We start from the raw sequence: 16,987 nt of genomic DNA, 5'->3' as shown, positions 1-16,987 counted from the left end.
GACGCGCGTCTTAGCCTTGTTTAGGGTTAGGGTTAGAGGGTTAGGGTCAGGGTTAGAGGGTTAGGGTCAGGGTTAGGGTCAGGGTTAGAGGGTTAGGGTCAGGGTTAGGGGGTTAGGGGGTTAGGGTCAGGGTTAGAGGGTTAGGGTTAGAGGGTTAGGGTTAGAGGGTTAGAGGGTTAGAGGGTTAGGGTCAGGGTTAGAGGGTTAGGGTCAGGGTTAGAGGGTTAGAGGGTTAGGGTCAGGGTTAGAGGGTTAGGGTCAGGGTTAGAGGGTTAGGGTCAGGGTTAGAGGGTTAGGGGTTAGAGGATTAGGGTTAGAGGGTTAGGGTTAGAGGGTTAGGGGGTTGGGGTTAGAGGGTTAGGGTCAGGGTCAGGGTTAGGGTCAGGGTTAGGGGGTTGGGGTTAGAGGATTAGGGTCAGGGTTAGAGGGTTAGAGGGTTAGGGTCAGGGTAAGGGGGTTGGGGTTAGAGGGTTAGGGTTAGGGTCAGGGTTAGAGGGCTAGGGTTAGAGGGTTAGGGTTAGGGTTAGAGGGTTAGGGTCAGGGTAAGGGGGTTGGGGTTAGAGGGTTAGGGTTAGGGTCAGGGTTAGAGGGTTAGGGTTAAGGGTTTATGGTTAGGGGGTTAAGGTTAGAGGGTTAGGGTTAGGGTTAGAGGGTTAGGGTTAGGGTTAAGGGGTTAGGGTTAGGGTTAGAGTCAGGGTTAGAGGGTTAGGGTTAGAGGGTTAGGGGGCTAGGGTTAGAGGGTTAGGGTCAGGGGGTTAGGGTCAGGGTTAGAGGGTCAGGGGGTTAGGGTTAGGGTCAGGGTTAGAGGGTTAGGGTTAGAGGGTTAGGGTCAGGGGGTTAGGGTCAGGGTTAGAGGGTCAGGGGGTTAGGGTTAGGGTCAGGGTTAGAGGGTTAGGGTCAGGGTAAGGGGGTTAGGGTTAGGGTTAGAGGGTTAGGGGGCTAGGGTTAGAGGGTTAGGGTGAGGGGGTTGGGGTTAGAGGGTTAGGGTTAGAGGGTTAGGGTCAGGGTTAGAGGGTTAGGGTTAGAGGGTTAGGGTCAGGGTCAGGGTTCTGTGCATTCACGCTGCCCAGTCGACGCTGAGCACCAAAGCTCTGCTGCAGCTATAATTTGACTCCGAATGAAAAAGAAACTGGAGAAACTTGTGAGAAAAGTTTGAGAAAATGAAACGGTGAATAAATTCAGCAGGGACACTAAAGCAGACAAGCTCACGGTTTGGCTCCTGGTTGCTAAGTAACAGCCTCTCAGTTCCCATTTTCGCCTCAGCTCTCCCCCCCACTCCCCACCCCCACCCCCCCCCCCCCCTCCCTAGCAATGCTCGCGGGGCCTTTGGGGTATTTGGGGCTCGTGATCAGAATTTGCTAATAGATAATATCTTCCATCCCTGTCACAGCCCGTTCATTATTTATCAGGCTGCCTGATGACATCCCTCTTCCCAGCCTGCCTCCTCCCCAGTCTCCCCAGTCGGTGACATTAGCTGAGAGCTGAGACATTTGCTGCTTTGCATCGTTGCGTATTGGTGCTCATGTGGAGACAGAAACCGTGACCGTATTGGTGCACTCTGCCACGGTGCCAGCCGGTGGGACCCCATGTGTGGTGGGTGGAGCAAACAGGACGTCCACATTCACACCTGGACATTGAAAAAGGTTGCAGGCCTTCTCCTGATGAGAGCCCCCTGAGCAGGGTGGTGTCCCACACTGCCGCTGGCGGGACTTCACGGCTGGGCTTCCAGTCGTGGTGCAGGTCTTACTACAGGGACTCCATGACGACCATGAGGAGAAACCAAAATCATCATCTAGAGAACATGGACAGAGAAACAGGTGAGTTTCAGCAGCAATGTGAGAAAAGACAATTGCAGATACATGAATAAGAAAAAGATGCTACTAAGTGTCACCTGGCAACATTGGCTCTTCGGTAGGTCCTACGATCACAGGAAATAATCGTGTTACATGGAGATGTTAGCACCATGGAACGTTCAAGTACAGCGCTCTACTTAGACAAGTCCTTGCACCTTGGCAGTGAGGGGCCTGGCAAAAGGTGGTCTCTTGCCTCGGTCCCCGGCAGTCTTTCCCTCCGTGGGCTGGTGCTGGCTCAGAGCAGGCCCTAGTTCGGGTCTTTAGGCCTAAACCTCCACAAGACAGAGAACAGGAGCTCCAGGAGCTCCAGGGGGACAGCCCACCATCTACAGGACAATGTTGTAGGGAACAGTTCCATCTGCCATGTTCACAGCCACTACAGGAAATACATGGAAACTTAACCCAGCACCAAAAACTGCTCATCAAAGTCAAAATCATCTGTAGACACAAATCTGCATCAGGGTGAGCAGCAGAAGATCCTTGTCCTTGTCCAAACTGCGTTTCATTGGTTATATGAAGAAACCTTTGCTCACCAGGAGCTGCAGTCATGAAGCAACGTATCTCCAGAATGAAGCTCTGCTCCCTCAGAGATGTTAAGGAGGATCAGAGGTGAGACGGGCGTCACCGAAACACTCTGGAGTAACGCCACCAAGTCCTCGTCCACCAAACACGGACATTCCTAAAAGGGGCAACCAAACAGCTCATTTCAAGACACGCTGACACCGATCAGAGCATCAAAGCTTCAGAGAACATCGTCTTCTCCACCGTATAACTGATACGGGACCTGCAGACAGACTCCAGCGTGGTGGTAGGTGTGCAGAGGGCAGTGGCAGCCTTCCTCACAGCCGTCCGAGTAGCACCCTTCCCTCAGACTGACCTGAGCACAATTAAAGGGACAACCTTCGCCCCGCTCACACTCCCGGTAGAGCCTGCCGGGGGGACATCCCACCTCTGAACACCAGGACAGAGACACAGGAGACATTCGGACCAGGTTGAAATAACTGAGATCATTAAACACAAGAACCTGGAATTCCCCGTTTACCCAGACAGACGTGGCTGTTACAGGTTTTGCTCTGCTGCCTCAAACCGCTGCAAGGTGGCGAGATGCAGGAGCGCCGGCGCTGCTGTTGTCCCCCGCCACAGCTGACCGAACACACGGACCAGGGGGACCAGGGGGACCAGGGGGACCAGGGGGACCAGGGGAGCCACGGCCCCGCGGGGTCTGGAGGACAGATGACGCATCACTGGCCGTAACGTTTGAATAAAATCCTTTCATGTGTACAAATGTGATCTACTCTTGATAACGTGTTTATCTAAGATTGATCAATCATCAACGTGATGTTTACGAATTAACGAATGTCTGAAAACGCCAATAAAGCCACAGGTGAAGCGAAGCTGTTCAAAGCTGCTCTAAATGGTTTGTGATTGGACAGGAGAGCAGGAGGAGGAGCCAACCTCTGCACAGGTGTGTGTTGCAGTCTTCCTGCTGTTGCACGGCTCCCGGGCAGCCCCTCCCACCATTCTGAGGGGGCGGGTTATCACACTGGCGCCTCCTGAACATGACTCCTCCTCCACAAGGAAGGGAACAGTTGGTCCAGGCCCCCCACTGGCCCCAGCCACCATCACCATAGCAACCAGGTACAGACTGACACCAAAGGACTCCACCCTCACACGTACTGAGATTGTAGAAGAAATGTCAGAACAACACGTCTAATATGGAGTCTTTTACTTCAAAAAATGAAGGTTTTTACCAGTTTCTACAGTCATCGGCGACGCTCTCTCCAGGATTCACAGACCAGTCGGACCCGTTGGGCCACGAGGTGTTGCTGGACTCCAGCCGCTCCACCATCATCACTGTTGGAGTTAGAAGAAATGAAGCTTTGCCTGATTACTGGAGGATTAGCAGATCCTGAACTGACCGGAAGCAGCGTTGCATCGACACTCTTCCCTGGAGATGCACGCTCCGTCCTGGAGAACCAGGTCCCCCGGACAACCACAGGTCTTTTGGCAACCAGGAGAATCCAAGCACTCCGTGTCACCATGGAAATCCGAACAGGAGCGCGGACAAGGTTTCCCACAAGGCCATTCTTCCTGTCCACCACAGTCTGCAGACGCAGAAGGAAGTTTAGCAGAAAGACCAAATCTTTGAAGGTCCAGAGGACGTTTTAAAGCTACTGTGGCTTGAAATTAAAGAGGTGACACGGAAGAAAGCCTCGATATTAAAATTAAATGGTGGGTGGAGATGGAAATGGATCAAAAGTTAAAGAAAGCGATTTTGTTGAAGAGGGAGGAACACGAGGACGGACAGGACGCGTCCCAGTCAGTCGAGCATTTTAGAAGATTAAAGATTCTAAAGCTGCAGTCATCGTAATGCAAACCTGAGCAGACTGTGAAGTTGTCATGGCAACCGTGACTTTGCCTGCGCTCTCCCAGGCAGGGCAGACCACCAAATCTGCTGGGCGGGCTGGTGCATTCTCTGGTCCGAGCGGAGAGCCCAGCACATGCGTGGCACTCCGACCAGGGCGACCAGAGGCTCCAGGAGCCGTGCACTAGGACCGGTGAGAAGAACCAGTGAGGAGGCCAACGGGCTCATCAGAAATAATGTGATCAAGTCCTTAATACTGTCACACAGCAACAATTTCAAGCAACAGAATATTCTAAAGCTCCGTGTGACATAATCAATTAGAAATTAAAGCCTTCAGTCAGTCAGATTTTAAATCAGCTCAACACAGGAAGGGAAGCAGCAACGGGAGGAACATTTCTCTCCATCAGCCAGAGAAACGGCTGCTGAACGGTCACGTGCACCAACGGGCACGTGCACGACCAGCCGATCTGCCATGAAATACCATGAAAATGAGGCCATGGTAAGATCTCTGCTCGTGGTTGGAGCTCTGACCTGGACAGAGGACGACGACAGGGCAGGGCTGTCTCTGGATTTGAACTCCAATCCCACTGTGCAATTCCTGGGGCCCCGAGCAGGACGCTCCTCCTGCTCTGGGCTCGGGACAGCTGCAGCTCCTGTAGCGGGTCACAGATTCAGCTCCACAGGTCCTGGTGCAGGGAGTCCAGTCTGACCACTCACACCAACCACCTGTCACTGGTGGGAGGCATCGGGCGTCAGGCTTTCACCGACAAATGTGTGGGTTTCTGTGGATGTGGGTGCTGTTCTCACCAGGACAGGGCTCTCTGGAGCAGTTCAGCCTTCCTCGCTCACAGGTGCTGGTTCAAAGACAAATTCACAGCATTTTCTAATAAAGTCTGCTGTCCATTTAAGAAGCATCTGGTCTAAAACATCTGGTTACAGCGGAGAAAAACGGCTGATCCATAAACGTGCGTGAAACCACTTTAGGTGTTTAGATGTTGATGGTTTGCAAGTTAAAATCGTTTGTGTTCACCAGTTGTTACACCCATCGGGGGCTTCGGTGGTCTCTCCTGGCTCCAGCATATGGCCTGTACTGAGGTCCAGGCAGGGACATTCTTCTCTGTCCACACACACTGTCCCATTAGCGGACAGGAGCTGTCCCTCTGTGCAGTAGCATCCTGGCTCACAGCGCCACTCACAGAACTGAAATCAAGATTTCTCAGTCACCACAAAGACGTGATTGACAGGGGTGAAACCTGAATGTGTCCAATACCCACAGCCAGGTCCTCACAGGAGCGAGGACAGGATGGTCCACAGCTGCTGAAAACTGTTCCTGGGACGAGTGAGCACGGCGCCACTGGAAACACACGACATCTTTAAAATAGCGCACGAAAGATTCCACAGGTGTGCAACAGTCGCCCACCCACCGGGACAGTGATTGGTGTTACACCTGACGACCTCAGTGCCCCGCCCTTCACAGAACCGCCCCTCCCCCTCTGGGACAGGGGCGTCACAGTCTCTCTGCCGGGTCTGAATCCCCCCACCACATGACTTGGTGCACCCGGTCCAGTTGCTCCACTGACCCCAACCTCCGTCCCCTGAAACAGGTCCGCACACAGCAACAGAACGGCCTTTGATGTTTCAGGAAAATCACGGGTCGCCTTGCAAGCAGTCAAGAATTGATGTGATTTGGGTTAAAAAAGACAGAAAGGCAAAAACCCGGATGAATTTAACGGTAAACCTACGGTCACACGGGGCTGAACGGCACACTCGGTCCTCTCTGTGTGGGCCCAGACAAGGAAGCCCACTTTCAGAAGGCTGCAGACCCAAACAGAACCTGTATCGAGACTGAAGACCCACTCCACACGATACAGAACATTCCCCCCACGGAGTCCATTCTGACCACGGGCCATCAGCTGGAGAACAACACTGGGTGGTTAATATATGTATTTTTATATAGATGTCTACTTATATTTATTAACTTAACGTATATTAGCATTTAAAATGAAATTCTCTTTGCAACCTTGCAGCTCATTTGTCAAACATAATTGGCTTTCCTTTACATTAATTAATTAAATACATCACATGGTCACCAGACAGCAGAGACTGACTTCATTTTGTTGATTTGATGATTTATTCGTTCTAATAGCTCATAATAAAGCTGCTTTATGACTAGAGTATGTTCAGGTAACTAGCATAGCATCATCAGCATGTTTACCATGCAGCCTATCACGCACGTACGTGTAATAACCTCATGTTCTCCTCTGTATACTGAGGTTATCAGCCAAAAGTACAGACCTGAGTTCTGTGGTTCTGAAAGGTTTTAATCAGAACATTAAGGTCATGCAATGTAAAGAAATGTCTAATGTCGAACATAATTGATCTCCATCTTTGTAGGATGACTGGAAAAGCTAAAGGTAAGTGGGTCTGGGTCAGGGTCAGGGCAAGAGTCAGGGTCAGGGTCAGGGCCAGGGTCAGGGTCAGGGTGAGGGTAAGGGTTAGGGTCAGGGTTAGGGTCAGGGTCAGGGCCAGGGTTAGGGTCAGGGCAAGAGTCAGGGTCAGGGTCAGGGTCAGGGCCAGGGTCAGGGTTAGGGTTAGGGTCCGGGTTAGGGTAAGGGTCAGGGCCAGGGTCAGGGCCAGGGTTAGGGTCAGGGTGAGGGTAAGGGTCAGGGTCAGGGCCAGGGTCAGGGTTAGGGCCAGGGTCAGAGTCAGGGCCAGGGCCAGGGCCAGGGTCAGGGTCAGGGTCAGGGCCAGGGTCAGGGCCAGGGTCAGGGTCAGAGTCAGGGCCAGGGTCAGGGCCAGGGTCAGAGTCAGGGTCAGGGCCAGGGCCAGGGTCAGGGTCAGGGTCAGGGCCAGGGTCAGGGTGAGGGTGAGGGTGAGGGTCAGGGTCAGGGCCAGGGTCAGAGTCAGGGTTAGGGCCAGGGTAAGAGTCAGGGCCAGGGTCAGGGTCAGGGTGAGGGTTAGGGTTAGGGTCAGAGTGAGGGTGAGGGTGAGGGTGAGGGTGAGGGTCAGGGCCAGGGTCAGGGTTAGGGCCAGGGTCAGGGTCAGGGTGAGGGTCAGGGCCAGGGTCAGGGTCAGGGTTAGGGCCAGGGTCAGGGCCAGGGCCAGGGTCAGGGTAGTGGGTACTGTCACGTAAAGACACATTTGCTAGTATAGGAGGAGAACGAGGCGTGGGCGTACCGGTACAGTCGGTCTGAGAGCAGTTCACCAGCCGGCCCGCTGCACATTTGCTAGAGGTGGACACATCAGACATGTTGGTGCTGGAATGATCTCCAAAACCAGTGACTGGAGTCAGTTCCTACCAGTTCCTGCAGTCTGTGAGGACAGTGTCTCCCGGATGGTGCTGCTGTCCGTTGATGTCACAGCGACAGTCGGACCCTTGGACACACACTCCGTCCTGAAATGGGAGCCCGTCAGCCATGTTGGTGCCACCAGCAGATCAATAGTGACGCGTGAGGCCCCCACACACCTGAACCAGAGTCCCGGGCGGACACTGGCACCCTGCTGTGCAGTTCCTGTGCAGCTCCATGGTGACATCGGAACAAAACACTGGTCCGCTCACACACTGTTTCCAGTCCAGTCCAGGAGGACACGCGGTGCTGTTGTCTGAGGACAAGCAGAGACCTATAAAAATCCCTTCGTTTGGAACCACATTTGAATTATCACCTTATTTTATCCACATAATACTCACAGTAACTTTAAATTACAAAGCTATCTGTGATTTTCTTAGCATAGCTCATATATCGTTTTCTATATCATGTTTGGTACCACAGGGCTGCAGGTTACAGGCACCGAACTGCTGCACAGTGCCATGGACTCGGATGGGTCCTCGGGTCCGGGACCGGTACCCTCCTCCACAGGTCACTGAACACTCTGACCACGGGCTCCAAGGCTCCTTTGTGCCTTCAGACAGAGCACAGCTACATCACGTCAGGCTCCCTTAGGGTCGGTCTTAGGGTCAGGGTTAGGGTCAGGGTCAGGATCAGGGTGAGGGTCAGGGTAAGGGTAAGGGTCAGGGTCAGGGTCAGGATCAGGGTAAGGGTCAGGGTCAGGGTTAGAGTGAGGGTGAGGGTTAGGGTTAGGGTCAGGGTAAGGGTCAGGATCAGGGTAAGGGTCAGGGTTAGGGTTAGGGTCAGGGTTAGGGTCAGGGTCAGGGTTAGAGTGAGGGTGAGGGTGAGGGTCAGGGTCAGGGTAAGGGTCAGGGTTAGGGTCAAGGTTAGGGTCAGAGTGAGGGTCAGGGTCAGGGTTAGAGTGAGGGTGAGGGTCAGGGTTAGGGTTAGGGTCAGGGTCAGGATCAGGGTAAGGGTCAGGGTAAGGGTCAGGGTCAGGGTCAGGATCAGGGTAAGGGTCAGGGTAAGGGTAAGGGTCAGGGTCAGGGTCAGGGTCAGGATCAGGGTAAGGGTCAGGGTCAGGGTTAGAGTGAGGGTGAGGGTCAGGGTTAGGGTTAGGGTCAAGGTTAGGGTCAGAGTGAGGGTCAGGGTCAGGGTTAGAGTGAGGGTCAGGGTTAGGGTTAGGGTCAGGGTTAGGGTCAGGGTCAGGGTTAGAGTGAGGGTGAGGGTCAGGGTTAGGGTCAAGGTTAGGGTCAGAGTGAGGGTGAGGGTCAGGGTGAGGGTTAGGGTCAGGGTCAGGGTTAGGGTCAGAGTGAGGGTGAGGGTGAGGGTCAGGGTTAGGGTCAGAGTGAGGGTCAGGGTTAGGGTCAGAGTGAGGGTGAGGGTCAGGGTTAGGGTCAGGGTGAGGGTCAGGGTTAGGGTCAGAGTGAGGGTGAGGGTCAGGGTGAGGGTCAGGGTTAGGGTCAGAGTGAGGGTGAGGGTCAGAGTGAGGGTGAGGGTCAGGGTTAGGGTCAGAGTGAGGGTCAGGGTCAGAGTGAGGGTGAGGGTCAGGGTTAGGGTCAGGGTGAGGGTCAGGGTCAGGGTCAGAGTGAGGGTCAGGGTTAGGGTCAGAGTGAGGGTGAGGGTCAGGGTTAGGGTCAGGGTGAGGGTTAGGGTCAGGGTCAGGGTTAGGGTCAGAGTGAGGGTCAGGGTTAGGGTCAGAGTGAGGGTGAGGGTCAGGGTTAGGGTCAGGGTGAGGGTGAGGGTCAGGGTCAGGAGGCCGGCGGCTGCTAATCACAAACTGACCGATGCAGGGTTCAATGCTACATGTATCAATCCCAACTCTGTCCCCTTTGCAGGGTTGACCACCAGAAGCAGCAGGGGGGCTGGTTCCCGAGCGATAACGCCGTCTGACTCCGACGTCACACGTTCGACTGCATGTGCTCCATTGGGTCCAGCTGCTCCAGCCACAGTCCACTATGGACCACGTATACAAGAAGCAGAATCATAAACAGAAGTCAGCAGGAATCAAGAACCGACAGAGGGTAATCATCTTCCCGACGTCTGTTCCTCACCGGGGCAGGGAGACGAGCCACACTCCATTTCACCATCAGCACACGTGCTGTTTTAGAAACAAAGATCCAATTTAGGACATCTATTTATATTCCATATAGGTTCTCTATGTCCCACTGTAGGATTAGACCGTACCAGTTATTGCAGGCATCAACGGGGAAGGTGGTGTTAGCGCTATAAAGCTCCCCCTGGTGGTAGCACGGACACTGAGCCAGAGGCACACAGCTCCTGTTGAGCAGGTAGAAGCCTGGAGCGCAGTAGCAGCCATCATAGCAGGAGGTGGCGCACTGCACCTCGGAGACAGTCATGTCCAGGCACACCCGTGGACACGCCCCCCCCTGAGCCTCACACTCAGCTGCTGTCATGAACACCATGCCCTGTGGACATGCACCTGAGGGGGCAAACACAGCACGTTCATGCACGTTTGCTCGCTGCTGTGTAGCGAGGTCGTGGGCGTAGCAGCAGGTACCTGAGCAGGCGTGGGCGTTACAGTCTCTGGTCTGGATGTGTGGCCCCGGGCATTTGCTACCACCATGCAGAGCAGAAGGTGAATCACAAAATCGCTCTCGAATTTGATCACCGGAGTCACATTGAGATGAACAGTTGGACCACTCAGACCATGCTGACCAGCCTCCATTTACTGAAACATGAAATCAGTGTTGATATCAGATTGACATCATCACATTTGAGGAGTGAAGGTCTGTCAGAGTCACCTGGACACTGAACAGTGTTGCAAGGCTCTTGCTCCTCACTGTCTCCAAAGCAGCTGGAGCTTCCATCGGGAGGAGCTGCCAGTGTGTTATTGCAGCTGCGGAAACGTCGTCTGAGCCCGACATCGTTTACGTGGTTGAAACACGTCTGACTGCAGTCCGACCAGCTGGTCCATTTACTCCACGGTCCATCTGCCAAATCTGGGCGGGAGACCGACAATGAATGTGGGAAAAGGTTGGAGAAAGGTGACTTTTCTGGGGTTCAATATTTAATAGAAGAGAGAATAAAGAGGTAATGTCCACTCAAGGCTTAGGGTTAGGGTTAGGGTGAGTCACAGCCTGGGGTTAGGGGCATTTACCGAGGGTGCAAGGTGTGAAGCAGCGGCGGGCCTCAGAAGTGTCCCCTGGACAGGGCTGGGGTCTGACAGCTGGGTTCACAGGAGACCTGCCGTAAAACCAATGATGCCAACAGCAGATGGGTGAAGACGTCCCTCAAAAAGGAGCAGAAACATGTGGAAACATGAAGACTGAAACAAGGATACTGCAACGTTGAGCAGAACAAAAAGGGCAGCACCTGTAGCGCTGTTGCAGCCCCAGACCACAGGTGACTCCACACGGCGACCACGAAGACCAAGACGACCACTGACACGTGGACACGCAGCTGGAGTTGTCACAGGCGGCTCGTCCATCCCTGCACACACTGAGGGAGCCACCAGCACATTTGCCTTCTTCTCTTTGTATCTTGAAACCTGAAGCTAAACGTCCAAATCTACTTTCCTGGCCGGGCGGCGTTTGGAAAGCACTAATTTAATCAAATCTAATTTTAGAATTGCCATCAAAAGATTGTGTTTCCCACCATGTGGTACAATGGTCCCTGCGGACCGTCTGTCCTGGCTGCAGCGTTCGTCCATCCCAGGGACACAAGCACTGGCTGGCGTTCACACATTGACCCCCCTGAAGAAACCAACCGTGGGGACAGCGACATCCTGGAGGAGCAAGGACAGCCTCAGCACGCTGCAGTCACTTATTGGAACAAACCTGCCGTTCATCTTTTATATTTGATGTTCTTTGAAGGACTGAATGAAAGGTTCCAGCTCCGATCACAGCCACATTTGTCTTACCCACTTCACAAGCTGCAGTGCAGTTCGTGGGGAAGCTGAGCTGTGAACATGTTGGAAGACAAGGCTCCACCTTCCCAGCCTGACAGTCGGCCTCAGTGACCAGCACCATTCCGTGGCTGCAGCCTGCACACACACATCTGGTTATCCTCCTGCTCATACGGCTTTTTACAGGTCGCACAGCTCCAGTCACCGGTGCTCGTGCCAGCATCCTGGGTACAGGGCTCGCTGTTGCAGCTTCGAGTCTGCAGCATCATCCCCTCACATTCCCGGCCACCGTTTTTAGGGGGAGGAGCCGAGCAGGTTCTGTTCCTCTGGCTGACTCCGCCTCCACAGCGAGCGTCACACTCAGACCACTGCGTCCACTCCGACCAGCGGCCGTCAACTGCACGAGAAAGTGCTGCGAATGAGGCTGAGCTCACCGTGCAATCGAGGAACAGATGTTTCTGAAGGGCTCATGAACCAACCTGGACAAGCTCGAGGGAAACACGCTCGACTATCAAACTGAGCTCCACCGCAGGAACCTCCAGGAACAGCTTCCCTCAGAATGTCCCTCTGTCGGAACAGAGAACCCAGACCACAGGACACGCTGCATGAGCTCCATGCCGTCCAGGAGGACATGATGCAGTCTGCTGCAGGAGAAGAGACATGGACATGTCTCACAGTGTCCTGAGGACTGTCTTTACTGAACACACTGAACACTTACTGCAGTCTTTCTCGTCCGAGCCGTCGACACAGTCCCTCTGGAGGTCACATCTGCGGTCCAGGTGAACACACTCCCCACTGGCACAGGAAAACTGTTTGGAAGAGCAGGGACTGGGGGTCTGAGGGGTGGGGGGTGGTGTGCTGGCTCCTGAGAACACCAGAGCTCATTAGTCTAACGGCCCACTTATCGCTGCCATCATCATGGCATCATCATGACATCATCACGCCATCATCACGCCATCATCACGCCATCATCACGGCATCATCATGGCATCATCACGCCATCATCATGGCATCATCACGGCATCATCACACCATCATCATGGCATCATCATGGCATCATCACGGGATCATCACGGGATCATCATGGCATCATCATGCCATCATCACGGCATCATCACGGCATCATCACGCCATCATCATGCCATCATCACGCCATCACGCCATCATCATGCCATCATCACGCCATCACGCCATCACGCCATCATCATGGCATCATCATGCCATCATCATGCCATCATCACGGCATCATCACGGCATCATCATGGCATCATGCCATCATCATGGCATCATCATGCCATCATCACACCATCATCACGCCATCATCATGGCATCATCATGCCATCATCACACCATCATCACGCCATCATCACGCCATCATCATGCCATCATCATGGCATCATCATGCCATCATCATGGCATCATGCCATCATCATGGCTGACACTCACCACAGCGTTCTTCATCTGACCCATCTAAACAGTCCCGTTTGCCATCGCACACCCGTTTGGAGTCCACACAGCCGAATGACCAGCATGCAAACTGGCCGTCGACACAAAGCACTCTTGGAAGACCGTCATCATGGGGAGTTGCAACAAGCAAAGCAGCTAAAAACCCACAAACATTAAAGACAAACCTACAGGAAAAGAACATTGGATAGAAACCATTGAGAATGGGGTTTTCCACCTGTGGTAGTGTGTAGTCCAGGTCTTCCAGAAGGGAACGTTGTCCGGTGCAGCCCAGGGTGACCTGTGAACCCTGGGGTCACCACACCAGGCTGGCCAGCTAGGGAACTGGAGGTTTGGAGGCCAGGGGGCCCGGTTGTTAGCCCATCATGGATACCTGGTCTCCCAGAGGAGATGGTCTGGTTCTGCAGACCTGGAGGGCCTCTGGTCGGAGCTGTACCTAAAGATGTAGGTGATTAGAATGAGATGTTAATAAGTAATTACATTATTATTATGATATAAAACAGTCTGAGGATGACTTTATAAGGGCTGACTACATTTTCCCCTCTGTGGTGGATAACAAGGTCCGACGAGGCGTATTCGCGTCGTGTATATTGTTGTGATGAAAACTAAATTATTCATCCATCCATCCATCTTTTATCACTTCCTCCTCGGTGGAGTTGCATCGTGATTCATTTTATTTTCTTTCCATTAAAACTCCATTCAAGGTGCGATGAGGCCTGACCACAGCTGATCTCCTCAGAGGGGTCCTGGTCTGGTCTACATCACAGAGACAACAGGCTCCACTGAGCACACAAGCTAACGCTCCCCTAGCGCTGCACGGGTACTTTAGGGGACCGTGTGGGCCCACAGCTGGGCGTCACCAGATCTCCACGTGATAGGGCAGGATGAGCTTGTCAGTAAGGGCAACAGACACGTTCTTCACCTCCTGTGCAGCCAAGGATCTCCACTCTCAGATAGAAGTCGTGCCTGAACTCCACTGGGATGAGGCGCAGATATCGTGCACTGACCAAGCGACCCAGCCAGCGGGTCACAGGGGTCCTGCCCAGCATCCTCACCTCAAACACCTACAGGACACAGTCACTTGGTTTTCTCCTTTTTTTGATTCTAACGTGTAATAACATGATAGTCAAACACTTTGTCTTGAGTAGAATACAGGAGGTAATTATGTATTAAATAATCTACAGCAATTATTAATGAACCAATGAAGTGAGCCGAGCTCGCACCTGAGCAGGACTCCCAGGCTTCCCATCCTCAGTGTAGTCTGTGAAGGCACTGCTCTGCATGGCGGACGCCAGCCGATATTTAGTCAGGTAACCCAACTTGGGTCCACTGCCCTGAGTCACCACCCCTGACACCCAGGTGGGCTCCAGGAAGTCCACCTGAAAATATGGCTGTGGATCTGAGGGCACGGGGCTCCACCCAGGCTCCATCACGGGACTGTAGGGAAGCCGGAGCTGAATATTGGCTTCTAAGTCATGTAAAAGCCATCCAATAATGTGGAGTTACCAGGAGAAGAGGAACACTCACACATTTGGGATGATGTTCAGACGTCCAGCATCAGCAGGGTTGTTTTCACGATGGGAGGAGGAGGTCAGCTGACCATATCGAACTCTCCCGTCCTCCAGTCCCAGAGGAGACGAGCAGGTTCCTTCCACATCAAAAGCCCATTAACATTGCAAAAGCATTCTGTCGGCACCATGTGATAGGACGAACACACCCATACCTGCAGGTCCTGCAGCGCCACCCTGTGGATGGAAAAGGAAATGCTTAAATGACCCCTGCAACAACACGCACACGTCAAACTAGACGTGGAGGAGCTGATGAGGCTCGTCTCCTTACTGAGGTGGTCGAAGGACGGGTGACACCCGCCAGTGACGGAGTCCTGAGGGGGGCTGGAGTGGGGCTCTGGGGGGGGGGGTCTGGGAGGTCGGCACGCCGGGAAGACAGAGAAAATCCCAAAAAGGCATTTTGTGCTCTTCATATTACAGACAGCAAATATAAACAAGAAAAATCGCTTTATACCCTCTTCTATCCATCTATATATCATCTAACCCTCCACCCACCCCCCCCTCCACCCCCTGCTCTACCCCTCCCTCCACCCCTCCCTCCATCCATCTACCCCTCCCTCCATCCATCTACCCCTCCCTCCATCCATCTACCCCTCTATCCATCCATCCACCCCTCCACCCACCCCTCTCTCCATCTATCATCCATCTATATATCATCTAACCCTCCACCCCCGCTCTACTCCTCCCTCCGCCCCTCCCTCCCTCCATCCACCCGCCCCTCCACCCCCCGCTCTACTCCTCCCTCCGCCCCTCCCTCCCTCCCTCCCTTCATCCACCCGCCCCTCCACCCCTCCCTCCACCCCCCGCTCTACTCCTCCCTCCGCCCCTCCCTCCCTCCCTCCCTTCATCCACCCCTCCCTCCACCCCCCGCTCTACTCCTCCCTCCGCCCCTCCCTCCCTCCATCCACCCACCCCTCCACCCCTCCCTCCCTTCATCCACCTGCCCCTCCACCCCTCCCTCCATCCACCCACCCCTCCACCCCTCCCTCCCTCCCAGGGGTGTCACCTGTCTGACGGGGTGCTGAACCTGTGGTGAGGCTCACAGCCGCGTTCGTCCTCTCCTCTGGGACAGTGTGGGGTCCCGTCACAGCGCAGGTCTGCTGGAATGCAGCCCCCTGGTGGGGGGCAAGAGAACTGACCCGCTGGGCAACTGGGTGGACTGGAAGATGTCGTGGACGGCTGGACGCCTGCAACAGTCGGAAGCAGCGGAATATTTTATTATGCTATGAGTGATGTACAAATGCTACCAAGCAAAAGAGAAGGAAGAATTTAATGTTTCATTATTGATGGTGAGATTTTCATGAGCAAAAGGTGATAAAAAAAAGTTGTTCAGAACTACAATTACATTAATTTAGAATTATTCCATCATTTATTATTCTGTCTGAGACTTAATTTAAATATTTCAGCTGATTTGTTTTCTAGATTCATCATTTATTTATCTTTCTTACAGATTACTGCTGGACTCCAAGGCTCTTATATTACATAAAATATCTATAATTATATAGTTATAGTGTCTATAACTGTGCACGTCCCCGTGACCCCCGTTCACCCTCCGGTTTAACTGCTTCATTCATATCATATAAACTATTTCGCACATACGCTGCTATTAGTAGCATTTGTGTTTCAGCTACTGTATTCTATCACTGTTTTCAAAGGAAGCCTGAGTAATAATAGATATTATCTATCACGTGCACTATTATCTATCACATGCGCTAGGTTTGGAATTACCGCAGTCTTTCTCATCCGATCCATCTCCACAGTTATCGAACCCATCACACACGACGCCCAGTTCACCTGCTGGGACGCAACCACCATTGTCACAGCGGAACTCCGTGGGTCTGCAGCGACCTCCTGGGTGGACTGAGGACAGCCAGGTAGGGGGGTCAATATTTGATGACCTCCGTCGGGAGGAGAACATTTTAGGCTCAAAGTAGCAGCAACAGAGGCGAGCTGGACAGAAATACCATCTCCACAGCCCATGATCTCCAGACGCAGGTAGATGCCGTTGTGGAAGTCATGCGGAAGCAGCCGTACAAACTGTGCCGACACCATCCTGTCCAGGTGGACCTCTGCCACGCCCTGGTCGTCATGGTTACCAAGGAAAATCTACACGGAGAACAACAAGCCACAGAGCATCAGACAAGGCCGACAGTGTCCGACGGGTTAGTGACTGACCTTGGCTCTGGGCCGGGCATCGGTAACGAGCTCTTTAATTGTGTACCACTGACGACCGTCTTGGCTGAACTGGAGGAAGAAGCTGGATACAAAGGTGCCAAATAGCCCTCCACCCTGGGAGAGCACACCTGAGAGGGGGCCAACATCTCCGTCACCTCAGAGATGCAGGATATAATGTGTCCAAAGACAAACCCTCACCAGTGATGTTGTGGCTCCTCAGCAGGTCCACCTGCAGGTAGGGACTCTGTGTGTGGCTGCTCGGTCCATCGGGCCTCCGCACAGGGAGGTCCTTATAGTTCTCAGGTTCTGGACTCCAGCCCTGTGTATAGAACCCTTCTAAGTAGCCACAGGAATCCATATTTCTGGCA

General features: G+C 53.4%; 1 protein-coding gene across 1 annotated transcript in view; it reads right to left on the bottom strand.

The window, feature by feature from the left end:
- Positions 1-16,987, bottom strand: part of sspo (SCO-spondin) — a 61,354-nt gene that overhangs the window by 21,787 nt on the left and 22,580 nt on the right. The window contains 44 exon segments of the mRNA XM_029843166.1: positions 1,628-1,792; positions 1,892-1,918; positions 2,009-2,229; positions 2,387-2,532; positions 2,638-2,804; positions 2,896-3,075; positions 3,309-3,529; positions 3,605-3,707; positions 3,773-3,958; positions 4,232-4,402; positions 4,750-4,950; positions 5,026-5,072; positions 5,249-5,418; positions 5,493-5,572; positions 5,643-5,813; positions 5,961-6,131; positions 7,396-7,445; positions 7,518-7,612; positions 7,685-7,821; positions 7,984-8,118; positions 9,330-9,500; positions 9,599-9,645; positions 9,732-9,987; positions 10,066-10,236; positions 10,310-10,507; positions 10,666-10,751; positions 10,881-11,006; positions 11,163-11,292; positions 11,428-11,550; positions 11,618-11,809; positions 11,892-12,056; positions 12,131-12,277; positions 12,859-13,014; positions 13,094-13,312; positions 13,799-13,940; positions 14,100-14,313; positions 14,404-14,524; positions 14,600-14,621; positions 14,716-14,795; positions 15,451-15,631; positions 16,173-16,304; positions 16,401-16,550; positions 16,620-16,747; positions 16,818-16,938. Of these exon segments, the coding sequence (XP_029699026.1) occupies positions 1,628-1,792; positions 1,892-1,918; positions 2,009-2,229; positions 2,387-2,532; positions 2,638-2,804; positions 2,896-3,075; positions 3,309-3,529; positions 3,605-3,707; positions 3,773-3,958; positions 4,232-4,402; positions 4,750-4,950; positions 5,026-5,072; positions 5,249-5,418; positions 5,493-5,572; positions 5,643-5,813; positions 5,961-6,131; positions 7,396-7,445; positions 7,518-7,612; positions 7,685-7,821; positions 7,984-8,118; positions 9,330-9,500; positions 9,599-9,645; positions 9,732-9,987; positions 10,066-10,236; positions 10,310-10,507; positions 10,666-10,751; positions 10,881-11,006; positions 11,163-11,292; positions 11,428-11,550; positions 11,618-11,809; positions 11,892-12,056; positions 12,131-12,277; positions 12,859-13,014; positions 13,094-13,312; positions 13,799-13,940; positions 14,100-14,313; positions 14,404-14,524; positions 14,600-14,621; positions 14,716-14,795; positions 15,451-15,631; positions 16,173-16,304; positions 16,401-16,550; positions 16,620-16,747; positions 16,818-16,938 (6,322 nt within the window).

Source organism: Takifugu rubripes, chromosome 10 (genome assembly GCF_901000725.2).
Source record: "Takifugu rubripes chromosome 10, fTakRub1.2, whole genome shotgun sequence".
NCBI classification, from domain to species: domain Eukaryota; kingdom Metazoa; phylum Chordata; class Actinopteri; order Tetraodontiformes; family Tetraodontidae; genus Takifugu; species Takifugu rubripes.
Note: the sequence above shows the minus strand (reverse complement) of the source record. Positions and strands in the feature narration are given on the sequence as shown.